Genomic DNA, 15,894 nt, shown 5'->3' with positions numbered 1-15,894 from the left:
CCAACAGTAACATGCCTGGGGCAGTGGCCATAGTGAATAGTAAGAGTCTCAGCCACAGATTCACACTCCACTCATTCTTATTTACTTAGGTCACGTTGCTGTGATGTTCCTGTCTGTGATGCCAGAAGGGGCAGGGTGGGAGTAGGGAGGGATGCTTCCAGATTTTTGGGGGGGCTGTTGTCCTTCCTGTGTGCGGTCTCCCACAGCCTGGGAGGCATCAGGACCTGGGACAGCAGCAGTCTCACCGGCAGGCACCTACACACCTGAGGATGACTGCTTATTTTTCCAGGTGTGCCTTGCTGCCTTCATTAGGCTGATTATAAAGGCAGTCTAACTGCCGCCCACAGGGCTGTTTTTTGCTTTGTTTGCCTTGCATTTACAAATTGCCACTGAGCTGAACATGTTTTTCTTTGTACTTCATGTACTAAGTAAGCCTTTTTTGTGGTTGTTTTGGTTATTTTACATAACCCAAGTAAAATGAATAAAATAAATGGCTGTGGGGTAATCCAATGCTCTGGTAGTTATATTCTTGTCCATTCAGCTCCTGGTGCTGTGTCTACCCCATCACCCTCCCATCCACTCCCCAAGGAAGACCAGAACGTCCCATCTGAGACAGCAGTGGGAGAGAGATGGCAGGCAGGATTACAGAGGGAGCCTGGATTTGGTATCCATCCTCCCAGAGTGACCAATCTGGTGGAAAAGAGACTCTCTTGGATTGTTCTCCCCGTGGATTCTCTAAGAGCAAACAGATGCAGAGGTAGGAGAGAAAGAGCAAAGGGATGGCTTGTCACTTGAGGGCCAGCATACCATGTCACAGACACTAGTTTGCACAGAGCTGCTCCTCCTCCCTGTCACTCCCTCTCACTCTTCCTCTCCCTCCTGTCTGTGAGACCAGTCAGCTCATGGAATCTTCCACCATAGCCTCACTCCGTAGGAGGTTGCAGTGGTTTACATTTGTGTTCAAATATCGGTCAGACAGTCGCCAAATATTCTTCTTACCCATATTCTGAACAACAGAAGAAAAGACCTTGAAATTTGAGGATTATATCACTGGCATGACATGTGTAGTTAAAATCATACACCCAGAACTGCTGTCTGCAATAGTATTTGTTTGGATTTACTGCTATGGTATTGGACTTGTCATCTCTTCATAGTTTTATTTAATCAAAATGGACTTTGACATTCTGAACATGCTTACGTGAGCACCCCTCTGTTAAAGCGAATATTAACAGAAAATTATTCCCCTCTTAGGCATAACCCACATATTTTGAATATTCTGAATATTTTGATAATGAATGAGCTTCTAATGTGTACGGGCTAGTATATTTTGAACGTATTTCAGTGGTCAGAATCTGAGTACGATAACAAGATGCCTGTAAATATGTCACTGGTTTGTTCAGCTCTTCAGAAGTTCTGTGTTTCATCTGGCTATGATTTATTAGCCTGAGTTTCCTAATGCATGTGACAACTTGAAATGACACAGAAAATTAACAGTAGCAGCTCATGATGTCTCTGGGGCTTTTAACGCAATCAAATCCAACAGTCCATGTTTTTATGAAAAATTCATGAATATCTTTTATTGTAGCCTGTGTGATTATTCCATTTTTATTTGAATATATTTGTTAACCATTTGCATTTTAGGTTGCAAAGCCTGTCAGATATTTTCGTGTAAATGCAATGCCATAAAGCCGGGCTATCCCAGTGTCATAAGCCAACAAGTCACTGAGTGAATGAGTGTGAATCCCTTTTGAAGAGGCTCAACATGTTCTTGCATATCTCTCAACCCACCTCACCCTTTTTGTTAGTGGTTCCCACTTTCCCACGCATGCTGCTTTAAATTGTGTGATTACTCAAACAGCAACGTTTTCCCTTGAACAGTATCTGCATGAATATAGCATGTTCATGTAAGAGTGCTGGGCCTAATCATGCTGTAGTGTCCAACAAACCTGGGGTTTTAATACAGCATGTGGAAGAGACCCATCCTAGCAGAGCAAGGTCCATTTCTGTGGTGGTTGCTTTCTCTGCACAGCTGACACAGTTGCTGTTCTACTGTCTCTGATTTCAGATGTTAACAGGAGTTTACAAAAAATGATATAAAACACGTAATAAAAAGTAGTTTTTGTTCCAATATATCAGTGTTTTATTTTTCCCAGCATTGCTCACCCAAAACAAACTTCTAAAAGATGTGTGGAAGGGAAGTGATTTTTATTTCTTGGAAATGTCTGAACATACTGGGCTGGCATGGCTCTACATCTGTAATGCCATTAAGGAAATTAATTTCCCACCTGCTGCAGTAAAAATGAGTGTCACTACTTAGAATTCATTTACAAGATAATGACAAAAGAAGGAATAGGAATGAGTGCCTGAATCTAGACCTGATACCACCAACCTGTCAGTGAGCAATAGGGTTTACAGGTGTTTGTTCAAACAGCATTCATGACGTTATCCTAACTGTTTGCTCCCCTGTGGACATGACATGTTGCTGGCTGGGCATACTGTGTTGCATAAAGCTATTATAAACTTTGGAAAAACTTGTTGAATGCCAAATGTCAAATATCACAAGTGTGCACTTATGCACTTATGCACATTACCATAAACAGGCAGAAAAGAATGGCTTTTATTCAAATAGGTCAGCTTTTATCAATAGTACTTACGTGAACATTTGTAGGTATGTAACATCTTCAACAATGAAGTCTTTCTCGATTGTGTATTCATTGTACTGGTCTAAATGAAGCGTGTGTGAAGAATAGGTTAGACTGTTCACAGTCTGGATGGCTATGACAGTTGACCTACATGAGAATAAAAGGCTTCCCTCTGAAATGCACATTGGTTCCACTGCCATCAACAAGACAGCATTAATGGGAATTGCATAGCTGGAGATCTCAAATATGCATTAAAGTACCAGTAACCTAACTTTCAGATTTCATGAAAGTAACTTGCCAAACAGTATACTTAATAATTGCATGATGTTTTAAGATGAGATTTTTGTATACAGTGTATACTGTATTGTGTACAGTGTTGTATACATAAAATGAAAAGACATTTCACTGACATATTTTTTCAGTTCCTTATTGTGAAGGTGTTAAGGTTGTTGAATAAGAGTTGTTTTGATTTTTTGTGGAGTGTTGATTGCCTCTTGCAATGTTGTCCTGAAACTCAAAGCAGACATGAATATGGGCCTTAATTTGTACAGCATACTGTTTCTCTGCATGTATGCTCACAGTACAGGCCACACATTAGAGCAGGTTTGCTTTCACGAGAGGCTTTTGTAAAATGGTATACACTTGGAGAACTTGTATCATAAACAATATATCACTGTTATTCTTATACTCTTAATTTCTCTCATGCTCTCTCTCTTTTTCTCTCTGTCCCTCCCATTCTCTTTCATTCTGTCTAGCTGTATTTTATAATGACAGTTGGACCATGAACAATGGCTATATCTGGGGAGATGTACACAAGTATTGGCTCATGTTCCACATCACAAGACGGTTTCCTCCTGTTTGATTGAAATTGACAATAGGGTGTATGATTAGCAGTTGATGAATCAGTACACTGACTGCCAGCCTCAGAAGGGCATGTCTGATGGGTGCAGTTAAACTGCAGTTTTGGCTCCAGTGGGAGGACGCAGTAACGCTAGACATCGCTCAGTTCATCCAAATATTCTTTATATATTCATTACAATTGCCAGAAAGTGCCACTCCTCTAGAGTGTTAAATTATTATAACCTGTCATCTCCACGGCCAAGATTCTGTTTCCTTCTGTCTATTCAAAATTATTTCTTTTAGATTTGTAGCCATGATTTTCATAGAATTGTTTCTATTAGTTGGTTTCTGATCAAAGTGATTTCACAATGTCTTGTGCTTCCAAAGCAGACACTACCAGAAATTTGATATGAAAAAGTATGGCAGACTAACACACACATACACACACACACACACACACACAGTGATTCTGCATGTGGCTTAGACAGAGCCCTACTAGGGTAATTATATGGACTTTGCTTTGTTGCCTGTCATTCTGCCACTGCTTGCCACTTTCCCCATGTATTAATCACTACTTTCCTAAAATCAAGACTTCAAGGGGAATATAAAACCTGATATTTCAGAAATACAAATGCATGTACTACTGAAAAAAACATATTGTCCTAGTCATTAAATGTATATATTGTTGTATTACAGTATGTTTATATATTCCTATGTATGTGTGTAAAGGGGGTAGACAAAATAATGGAAACACCAAATAATATATGAATGTTTACTAATTGGTAAAGAGTTGGGCCACCCTTTGTCTTCAGAACAGCTTCCATTCTTCCTGGAACACTGTTATGCACGTTTTGTACTGTTTTGAACAGGATATTTGTCCATTCTTTAAGGAGGAGATGAAGGAGATGGAAATCTACTCTGCATTGTGTGATTCGGAACTTTCCATAAAGGTTCATTGATATTTAGGCCATGGAAGGGGTTTGACTTCACCCAGTAAGAAACCACTCTTGAATCCATTTGCCTGTGTGTATGGGGGTGTTATGGGAACATCTTAAGGAAATATTTCTCCATAGGATGCAACTGGGTGCATAAAATGGCTTTTTTCCCTGGCCATAATTCTGCTGTGCAGAACAATAATGATACCCAGAGACTCCGGTGAGATGGCTGCCCATACCATAATACCCGCCAGCATGTGTAATGGTTAGGAACAGGCAATGTGGATTTCTTTGGCTTTCTTTGGCTTTTTCCAAACCCGTTCAGGACAAAGAGTTGAAGATGACTCATCAGACCATATTACTGTCTTCCACTGCTCAGACGTCCAGGTTTTGTGATCATTATACCAGTTTATGCATTGTTGTGGATCAGCCTTAGTTACAGGTAATTTCCGAATGGGAGCCCAACCAAAAATTTCTTTTGAGTTTTGTGAAGCTCAGAACATACAGTTGTTGTTGACACTGGGTTACTGAGTTGTAGATTCAGTTCTGTGGTAATTTTGAGACTGTTGTTTTGTAGTCTTTAGCAATTATTCTAAATCATTTAGAAATGATCCTGTCTATCCCTGTGAGTGAATTTCAACTTGTGACCACTGTTTGTTCTTTCCTGATGCAGTTTTTCCTTGTTTGGAGAATGTCGTCACAGTTTTCTTAATTCATTTTGTTGTGTCTGTGACTGACGCATGTTCGATCTGTTAGACCTTTCATCCTCCTTTAGAAACTCACATGGTGAAGTATTTCTTTTAAAACATCTTTTTTAGCGGAAACATATTGATATATTGACATAGAGGGACTGGGAGGGATGAGATTAAAAAAAAAAACTGGATCTTGAGTCTCTGAGTTGAGGCTTCCAGCACTTTCTCTCTCACAGACAGATCTCCAGTGCAGTAGAGGACAGGCAGAATTCCAATCACACGTACAGAGCAGCATCCGCAGACCATTTTTCTCTCCTCCCGGTGTCTGATCTCTCCTCTCATTCGCAGTGTTCCTTCATTCTGTGATTGGCCCGAATCTTTACAGAGGCATTGTCAGAAGCAATGAAATGCAAAAATACTCAGGATTAACCTTTCCTCCGGTGCCTTTTTCCTCACCCTGTGCCATCTCTGAATCCCATCAGTGCCAACATCGGCGGCAGCATTTTTCATGCAGAGAGGAGCTGAAGGGGTCGCAGGGTCATGCTAAAATGCTGAGCCATTGTTAGAATGTTGGCTGTGAGGAATCTTTCTTACATGGTTAATGCTTTGGTCTATTTTGTGCTTCACTTTGAACAAGAGTGGGTTATTAAAGTTCAGTTTATATTTGAACAACGGCAACCAGCAAAGTCTGCGCACTAAAAATAGGAAATCCTCTGTATCTGGGCATGCTTGATATTGTCTACAGTCTGGAAACAGTTTAAAGCAGCTGCTATTTTTAGCCAGTCATGATTCCTACTTTGGTTGCATTCACTCATAATAGAGATGTATGATTTGCCATGCCAGTGTGAGTGAGGTGCCTTTCTCCTGAGCTCTGGCACCATACTGCATCAGGGGTTGGATCTGAGTGTCTGAGCAGTGGAACCATTGTGGGATCATAAATTACTAATGGAGTAATCCTAATCCATCCTTGCTCTCTCACCACTAATGATGATATGAAGGCATGCAAGATTATTCAATAGTCTGAGTTTTCGTGACTTCATTCTTGGTAAAAGGTAGAAACAATTTGCCTGTTTCCTCCCGACCTAATTACCCCAACATAACAAACTCTTGCTTAAAGCATCCTGTCTGTCTGGTCCTGGAATCTTTTTTTTTTATTATTCCTTTTTTTTCTTTGTGGAATAAACATTATTGTAAATAAGACCACACATTTACATCACATGGTTTAGTACAGGCATGACCTCATCCCATTAAGGTGGGTATTGTGACCATGCCGGACCTTGGCAGTCTTGGTATGTGAGGTGAAGACAAAACACATGCCCACTCTTTCCAGAGCCCAGCAGAGGGTTAGACAGGGTAACACTGCCCAATCTTTGTGTGACTGGGTGGCACAACAAAATCCAACTACCATCAGAAAAAAAACGTCCCAGACACTTTGCACCAAATCTAGCAAGAAACTGGATAGAAGAATCTAGACTACTGACGCAAAAGTACTGCTAAACCGTTGTGCTTTGCAGGGCTTCAGAAGTACAGAAGCCATCCTTTCAAAGCAGAGCAGGCCTCCCTGTCAGAGCACTGCAGCCCTGAGCCCTAACACCCATTATCATCATGAAAGCTGCACAATCCCTGACACATTCAGAACATTTTGTATTATCTTCTGTGAATAGTTGTTAAAAAAGGGACAGATGGAGGAGGAGGTGGGGGGAATAATTAGGTCAGTCGAAATCAGGACAAGTATTGGAATGTTTTAGTCGATCCAAACAAATGGTACACGAGCAGGCCCGCTCACCGCCTAGTCTGAAGGAAACTCTTCTGTGCCAGGCCCTGGTCTGAGGGCCATGCAGACATCTGCTACTGCATGACTTTGTCTGCGCGTCTGCTAGTGATGCGCAGCTTAGATGCCCACATGCCGTTTACATCTGTGTTTCCGCAGTAAACAGAATGGCAGGGCTAGGCAGACCAATTAGCAGTAGTGTTGTACTGCCAGAAAAGCTCCATTTTTACTTGTGGAACGGGAATAGAAAGTCACAGGAACAGGAACAGATAAAGTACATATTCAGTTTTAAAAAGAGATTAAATACGGAACCCTATTTGAGAGCATTTCTCTGTTTGTGGTTTCTGTTGTTGTTGCTTCAGTCAGACAGGACATAGAAGAGGAAGACATCTGTCCTTATCACTGCTCCTGAAGCCTACATCTGCTTCTATTGTTGCTTCTGGGAGAACTCAGATGGTATGAAGTGGGTCTGTGTGGTCTTTTGTCTTTGGATTGCTTTGCATTCCTCCTGCAAGTTTCCCCCTAGATGATTATATGTGATTATGAGTAATTAATTGACTGCTTAGTCTTGTTAAATTAGTTTCTCTCTGATCTGCTGATGAGGATACTGTTAGCACAGTCTTTGGCTTCAAAAGGTCTTGCATCTTGCATCCTGGCAGAAGATTTGTTGTTCAGGCATTCCAATAATCCAATAAGATACAGTGGGGGCAATTAATCATCGCTTCTAATAAGAAACTGATGGGTCATCAGGTCACCGTCTAAGGTTCCAAGACCATTTAGGTTTTATCCTGCTAAAAGCAGACCACCTGGTTTCTGCTAAGTTTGAATGGCATCATCAGCAGGGTTCCTGGTGGCTTTGTTGACCCACTTTATGCAGTTATCAAAGGTGTTAAAGTAATCACCACATTGCATGCGCATTCGGGTGCTCTCAGGTGTTCTTATTTCTGCTCTAAATATTAATGTGTTCTGTCGGCATGGTCTGGGGGGGTGTCTTACATCATTAGTTAAAACACTCCTGCGTTTTGGACAGCAGTTACATGAGCGATGTTGTGAGTCTGAATTTGGCTATTAATGGTTGATGCATTTATTTGTACTCCATTTGAAGACTGCGAGACCCATAAACCCTAACTGACTTCCCTTGGTAGACCGCACTTTCCACCAAGCGAGGAAAGGCTTTTCTTGCCCGAAAAGACCTGTGATTGCGCACAAGCCCTAACTGCATGCGGCACTGCACACGATCTCCAAAGTAGCACTCTGTTCTGCGGGCTCCGGGATGCCGGGGCGAGCTCTCCTGCCTGATCAAATGTCTTTCCGCCTGAAGAGGCTGGTGTTTTTTACTGCGCCGCGACATCCGAAAGTTTCTCATCTCGGAGCATCTCCGGCGTCTCGCTGACACTCAGAACAACATCAAAGCGGTGAAACCCATATCCGATCCAGGACGCGCACGCAGACCCCCCCCCCCCCCAACAGCACGTGTCGGCGGGAGGGTGAGGGGCGAGGTGGTGTAAATGGAGTAGAACACACCTCCCAATAATAGTCACTGCTGGCATGACACAAGCATTTCCCCAGTCCCTGCAGCTCAGAAAAACATTACTAGATTGATTTCCTGGTAAATACCTGACATTTTCCTAAATGCTGTACAGTTGTGTTGCAGACTGGACTTCACACCTGCGATTCACCTGGAATGATGCTCTGCTCCTCTCCGTGGGCTGTAACAATGTGGCAATCATTTCCTTCAGGAGAAATGGTGGCTTCACTGTGTAGGAGGCCTGTACCTTCTCACAGCTGTATCCACATTGCTCCAGAAGACTATTGTGTGGTTGTATTTTGGGTCTTCTGTTTGGCTGAGCTGTTGAATGATAAACACAGACACTATGGTGTCCTACTTTTGTCTTTCTTCCAATCTGAAACTTTCACTTAACTTTGGGAAAGACAAACTAAACACTTTGCTGCACTTTTTCGACTAAGAAGGTATTTTATCCCTGCAGTCATTTGCGTACTAATGTTATTTTTGATTATGTAATCCTGAACTTTAACTTTAATTGCCTCACTTTTCAGCCAAATCAACAAATACCATCTTTTCAAAGTTGTACTGCTGACAATAAGGTTTATCATTTCAAATCAACTTTATGCAGTTTAGGTGTTTTCTGTCCTGAATTGAAAAAGAAAGGTAAAATCTTACTTTCCTCATGCAGTTCAGACAATTTGATGTATTACATAAATGGTTATGAGTTCAGTGCTTGAGAAAGAGCGATAATTGCCCTAATGAATAGTCAGTCTTTGCCACTGAAAAGAAAGTGGTCTCTCCATAGTAGGTTTGATGGATGGGTCCTCTCTGCTCACCTGCGTTCAGGAATTTATCCTGCAATAGCATTAAAGGCACTAATACAGTGCGGATGTAATGAAGGCTTTTTTTTTGGGGGGGGGGGGGGGGGCAGCTGAGCCATGAGTGACACAGACAGAGAAATAGAGGAAAATTGTAACTACAGCTGCTGAGAGATTATTATCATTTCAAGTAAAAAAAAAAACACTGTCCTCCACAAATTCTTGCCACTTCCAGCATAATTAGAGTTGAAGTCCTCTCTCCGAGAGTCATCCGGGTGCAGCTTAAATAATGTAAAATGGCACAGGAGGCTGGATGTATAATTTAACAGAGACCTCCTAAAGCCAACACTTGGGGGTAAGAAATGCATAACAAGGGCACGTGATGGCCATTATTCTATTTATATCTCTATGGATTGTCTGTTGTTAACGGTGGGGGTAGGGCATGGGGGTGGGGGGAGGGCAAGTTTTCATCAGTCCATCAAGCCATGGCACATCATGCTGGGCGCCTCTCAAAAATGCCAGCAGTGATAAAAGCCATATTCACCTTCCATTTGTCTGTCGCCATGTTTAATTCAGAAAATCAAGAGGAGAAACAGCTTAAAAAGAACCCCGGAAACCAGACAATGATGCTGAGGAGGCCACGTGCAAACCTTGTTAAAACTCAGAGCACAGGTGCCTAGAGCTGGTTGAGATTGCCCAGAGTAAGTGTTGTGGTCTGTCTAGCGTGGCTGTTAAACCACTGCACCAGGTTTTCACTGTGCCAAATCACCAACTCGTACCTATGATGTGGTCACTGTTGCCAGCAGCCCATGGCCTGTTCCTCAGCTACTTACAGTGCAGTGCAATGTTAGAACAGGCTTAGGTTAACATGGGGAGAGAGTGTTAATGTGAAAACAGGATTTTATATTATTCAGCAACAGTTCCACTCCCCACTCAAGTGCCATGCTGCAAGTGTCTAATTGGAAGTGCAATTCAAAGTTATCCGTGACTCTAGACTAGAGTTGACTCCTTGCTTTCTGTGTGCCATCTTTCTTATCCAGTGCAATTCCTCCCAAAACCATCAAGCCCCTGGCTGACAACATCATTTATTTATACATATACTAACTTTACTTAGCTATGTAATTACAAAGACACAAGGTCATTATAATATCAAGATATCAAGTGTGATTGATTCATAGCATGAATATAATTATACAGTGAGAAAATGAAGATGTACTTGGTGTACTGTACTGATATTTGGCTATGTAGTTTGCTCTGTGCTGTCAACCCCCCCCTCCCCCCACCGACACACACACACACACACATTCCTTAGAGGATAAATGTCTTTGATTATTGCTATTGCTTTACCTGCTCCCTCTGTGATAGTGCTGATGGATCATTCTGGAGTTTGAGAATGTTTTTGAATGACTGATATGATTTTAAAATGCTCTTCTGTAGTAGTATAATCTGTAAATTAGATAGATTGCCAAGAGTGTGCCAGTATATTAAAAGAGCCTTTTCTCCGTCTCTCTGTATTGTTTGAATTGTTGTGCATTTCTGTGATAACTAACATGCCCCTTTTGTACCATATTTTGGCAGCAACCATCCTTATATAGTCCTATTTTTTGATGTTTTTTTTTTTTTTCGGGGGGGTGGGGGGGGGGGGGGGATCCAGTTAGAGCAGATCCAGTTTGGTCTGAGTGGATCTGAAATGGAGTCTGGCATTTTTCCAAACAGTTGGCCTACAAAGTTTGTCTGGGAGTGTGTTCAGGTCAGTCACCCATGAGGGTGCTCAGTGCTAAAATATTGTCTCATTTATAATATCCTGAAATGTCTGCACTTGATATTTCTGCTTCTTTCGTATCAAAGTCGGTTCAGTATCAGTTCAGTATGCTTGTTACATTGTATAAAAATCTTCTTGCAGATTTTTACATGGGATTATAGTCTTTTAATCAATCAAACTGTGTAAATGTACTGTTATGTGTTATGTCTATTAAGGAGATCATCCATGTTGTTCTGTTTGGTGGTTTGTTGTTTGTTTTGAATGTGGAATTGCTCCAGGTTAGTTGATACAGTAGATTGAGTGGGATGGGTTAATAGAGAAGAACAATAATTACTATAATGTAGATGGTTCAGGTAACACCTGTTTTTTAAAATAAGATTCATATTATGGGAATTGGAGGTGATATGAACCATTCCCTCATTGGTATTATGCCTATTATTGAGTGGTAAAAATAGAAGTTTGAGAGGAGAGGTTCATCCCTCTATTATTTGGAGGTCCAGTGAGTCATTTTATTCCCCCAGATGAACTGAGATTTTCAATAAATATTCAAACAAGTTATGTAGATGGGGAGTTTTTTTATAATATCTTTGTAGTATCATCACGAATGGTGTAAGGATATTTTACATCTATATCCATTTATGTGAATACCTTTTATTTCTCTAGAATTCCTTGTTTTTGCATGCTAATGGTTCAAGAGTCAGATTGGACAATAGAGGGGAGAGAGGGCAGCCTTGCTTTGTCCCATGGTATAGAATGGAAGGCTTCGTAATTTCCATTGAGTATTTTATGCATTTACATTCAGTCCAGTCCAGTCCCATATAATGTGAATATCATGTAGGCAATGCCACTCTGTTGTGTGGGGCGGTAGTGTAGCATAGTGGTAAGGAGCAGTACTTGTAACCAAAAGGTTGCTGGTTTGATTCCCTGGTGGGCCGCTGCTGCTGTACCCTTGGGCAACGTACTTAACCCACAGTTGTCTCAATAAATGTCTAGCTATATAAATGGATAGCATGAAAAATGCCTCTAATGTTGTCTCAATAAATATCTAGCTATATAAATGGATAGCATGAAAAATGCCTCTAATGAAATGCTTTTTATGTTGCATAGTGCAGATGTTATTTTGGATTGTTATTTAGGATTGCCTAATGTGTTCAGTCTGAACAACCAACATTCTAGTGTTATCAGAACAGATGGTTATCAATGTGTAATTAGTCTTTTACTTATAATCTTTTTTCTTGAAATTAGTTTGGTCTGGATGGTTTAATTTGTGTTGAACTGTAGGGGTTGCAAGTATTTTTGCAATAATATTATTATGAAAGTTTGCAGGAGTGATTATAACGGCACCTTCTTTGCATGAGTGACATTGTGGATTCATTAACAATTAACATGGCATATTTAACTAAAAATAGTCTACGGCTTGGTGTATTTCCAGTAAAGTGATAGGTCCTTCTAAAAAACTCCTCTTGGTGTCAATAGAGGACCTGCTATCCATGTGCAGCTGCTCTCATGCCAAGGAGGAGTTGGTAACTTTGGGAGGGGAATGTTTCTGGACTTTCTTCACTCCAATGTGTATTCTCCTGTGTCCTGCAGATCGTGTTCCGTAAGATCATCGATGTGAAGAAGGAGGAGGAGGAGCGGCAGCGGCAGAAGGACGAGGTGACGCTCACCATCCCAGTTGACCACCCCGTCAGGAAGCTCTTCCAGAAGTTCAAGCAGCAGAAGGAGCTGCGCAACCAGAGCTCCACCCAGGTGGACCTGGAGAAGAACCAGCTGCGGTCGGAGCACCACCTGCACTCACACCCCCACCAGCACCCGCACCCCATGCAGAACGGGGCCTCGACCACGGGCAGCAGCAGCGTGGTCACTGTGTCCCAGATCACCCCCATCCAGAACTCGCTGGTGTACATCAAGACCAGCGAGCCCAGCAAGCACATCAACCGCGACATCATGGAGCTCAAGCCCAGCCTGGCCATCGGCGACCAGAACTGCCTGAAGGTCAACAGCCCCATGCGCGTGAAGCCCGCCGGCGGCCGCGGCTGGATGCGCCTCAAAAACAACATGGCGTCTGCCGACGAGAAGAAGGAGGACTGGAACAATGTCCCCAAGGCTGGCTCCATGGAGCTGCTCTCCGAGGACGGCAGGGGCCAGGCGTCGAAGGCCCGGGCCAGGGCTGCGGACAAGAACTCCCTGCACAAGACGGACTCTTGCGACAGCGGCATCACCAAGAGCGACCTGCGCATAGACAAGGCCGGGGAGGCCCGGAGCCCCCTGGAGCGCAGCCCCCTGGACCCCAGCCCCGTCCCAGTGGAGGCACGGCACCCCTTCTATCCCATCCCCGAGCAGGCGCTGCACGCCACTCTGCAGGAGGCCAAGCTGGAGCTGAAGGGGGACATCCAGACCCTCAGCAGCCGCATGACCACCCTGGAGTCGCAGGTGGCCGAGATCCTCAAGCTGCTCTCGGAGAAGAGGAAGCAGCCCCAGACTTCCACCCCCAAAACCAAAATCAAATGCCAGGACATTTTCACTGTCTCCCGGCCAGTCACACCCGACTCAGAGAAGGACGATTGACAGTTCTCAACTGTGAACTCTTTACCTGCTCATTTATCTATTTCATTTTTTTGCACACATGCCTTTTCTCTCAGGAGAAAAGGAGGAAGAGAAAACTATTTTACATAAAAATGATAATTTGTTCTTTTATGTTTTTTTTTTCTTTGTAAATACCTATCTGCATGTCCAGCTGGATTCTGGCCTGCCAAAGAAACCTAATGACTGTAATTACTGCTTGTATATTATGCAGTTGACTGCATGCAAACTTATTTAAAGAAACAGAGAATTTATTGTTCTACACACTGTATCTACAGGAATTTAGGATTGTTTTAATGATGTCGATTTACAATTAAATTCAGGGTTTGAGGAGAACCTCGTCTCTTGAACACCTTTGGCTGAGTGGACTCAGCATACTGAACACAGCGGCTGCACTACTGAGTTAAGTTTAGGGAGTGCAGAGTGTTTGGCTAATTCCTGCCCCACAATGCAACATTTCCCTGTCCTTACCTTGCAGGGAAAGATGCATTCTTGTCCACATGACATGTGGGTACTTGTAACTTGAATGCATGTCACTTCATGTCATTGTAGCATATGGACATACTCAAAGAGATAAAATTCAGTCCTTCTGCTATAAACTATTTTCAGTACCACCACATGCATAATAAAATGCCTTCACTGGCCCACTGTAGAGGCTGTGTGTGCTTATATGTTGCTGTCAGCTGAGATTCAGGGAACAAGGTAATAAGTGATTTTAACAGTACTGTTAAGTTGGAAATGCAGCTTAGGTTTGAGAAAGACAAGACACAAATTTAGGGACACAGCTTAAGGGATATAGCTCCCAGTGCTCCTCCTCACAAGACAAGCTTTTCAGCAGCAAGCACTATGTTATGGGGATTACACCGAGGACAGCGCGCCAAATTGTACAGTCGAATGTGAGTGCATCAATTACACCTCCACAGCTAAGAGCCCATCTTTATGAAATGCTTCTTCCTCAGATTCCCATTTTGCTGAATAGCGGTTTTAGCCTCATTGCGAGCGGTGCTAGCCTGGGGTTTGATTGCCTTAGCAGGTTTTCCATAGGATCACTGCCTGAGGCCCACAACTCTGCCATACTGAGCTCTGGGGCTGTGCAGCATTGGGTGAGATCACTTCCTTAACTTAACTCATCATTGCAGCAGTAACTCCTGCCTACAGGGAGATATCTATTGCATGCTTCGAAGTGCTCTGTATTTATAACCTGTAAAAAAGTGATAATGAGACTTGCCAATGCTGCGTTTTTCTGGGGTTTTTTTGTTTGTTTGTTTTGTTTTTTGTCTTTTTCATGTATATGTTAACAAGATTCTAACTGCAGCTCATCCAGCGTATTCCTTAATGCAGCAAGCACTGAGTCTGTTTAGCACTTGTCACTGTTCTCAAGATCAATTTTGTATTGAGGAAAAAAAGACACTGAGTAGTGATTATGTTGCAGGATGGGATGAGGCACAGGTACGAATAGAAGACTTTGGAGGGGAAGTGGTCTGTTAAGGTGCTCAGTTACATTTTCATGAAGCTTTGCACCTTTTTATACTTTGTGACTCTATATATACATATGAAGAAATATATAGACACAAATTATTGAAGTAATTAATACTGCTAGTAATAATGTTAATAAAAGAATACATTTATTGTGCTAATACTGCTCACTTAAGTCTGCCATATCCAAAGTTGTAATCTCTTTCAGAGTATTGAGTGCCCTTTATTTGTGTACCCCACCCACCCTCTGTATTTTGTTTCTTTATTGGAGCTGTCCTTAGTATTGAGTGGTAAATAGATGGCTGGGGAAGAGGTTCTGACATTTAAGACTCCAACCTAACTTGGCAATATAATATCAGCACACAGGTGCATTTGTCCCAAACAGAGTCAAGAAGGACCTGAAAACACGTCTAATCTCTGTCCAGCCTTGCTGTGAAGTCCAAACCTCTCACACAGAGACCCAGTCAAAACAAGCAGCAAAAGGATGGAGCAAAAATCAGTTGATCTGAATGTGGATGAAAGCTTTTACATTCAGTGCACGCTGCTACTTAAATCTCTGTCTCCAGCTATATTTATGAGTCCTCCCCAGCCCTGCAACACCTGAGATTGAGTTACTGTGGATACAGCACTGTCCGCTGCCCTTGCCAGTACATTGATGGAGGATCGGTGTCTCTCTGATTACCCCAACACCCCAGAGTCAGGGGCAGAGTGGAGACAGCCAGACCATAATCACCTCCCTCGTGACTGAGAGGGGACCCGCACTCTTCCCCCCCTCTCCCTCTCCTTGCCCCTCTTTGCGACACCATATTCTCTTTCCCGCATGATGAGACAGGTGCCGGCAGTGATTTAATACCCTCTTGGTGGAGCG

At 42.6% G+C, this 15,894-nt stretch overlaps 1 protein-coding gene across 2 annotated transcripts in view; it reads left to right on the top strand.

Annotated features, from left to right (window-relative positions):
• Window positions 1-13,582, top strand: part of kcnh5b (potassium voltage-gated channel, subfamily H (eag-related), member 5b) — a 75,540-nt gene extending 61,958 nt beyond the window's left edge. For both annotated transcript variants that reach the window (XM_036542327.1, XM_036542326.1), the window contains one exon: window positions 12,558-13,582. In XM_036542327.1, the coding sequence (XP_036398220.1) occupies window positions 12,558-13,535 (978 nt within the window). In that variant the 3' untranslated portion in view covers window positions 13,536-13,582. The remainder of the gene's footprint in view (window positions 1-12,557) is intronic.
• The last annotated feature ends 2,312 nt before the right edge of the window (window positions 13,583-15,894 follow it).

The sequence above is a fragment of the Megalops cyprinoides genome, chromosome 12 (assembly GCF_013368585.1).
Source record: "Megalops cyprinoides isolate fMegCyp1 chromosome 12, fMegCyp1.pri, whole genome shotgun sequence".
In the NCBI taxonomy this organism is placed as follows: domain Eukaryota; kingdom Metazoa; phylum Chordata; class Actinopteri; order Elopiformes; family Megalopidae; genus Megalops; species Megalops cyprinoides.
The sequence above is the reverse complement of the archived record's forward strand: the minus strand, read 5'-3'. Positions and strand labels throughout refer to the sequence as shown.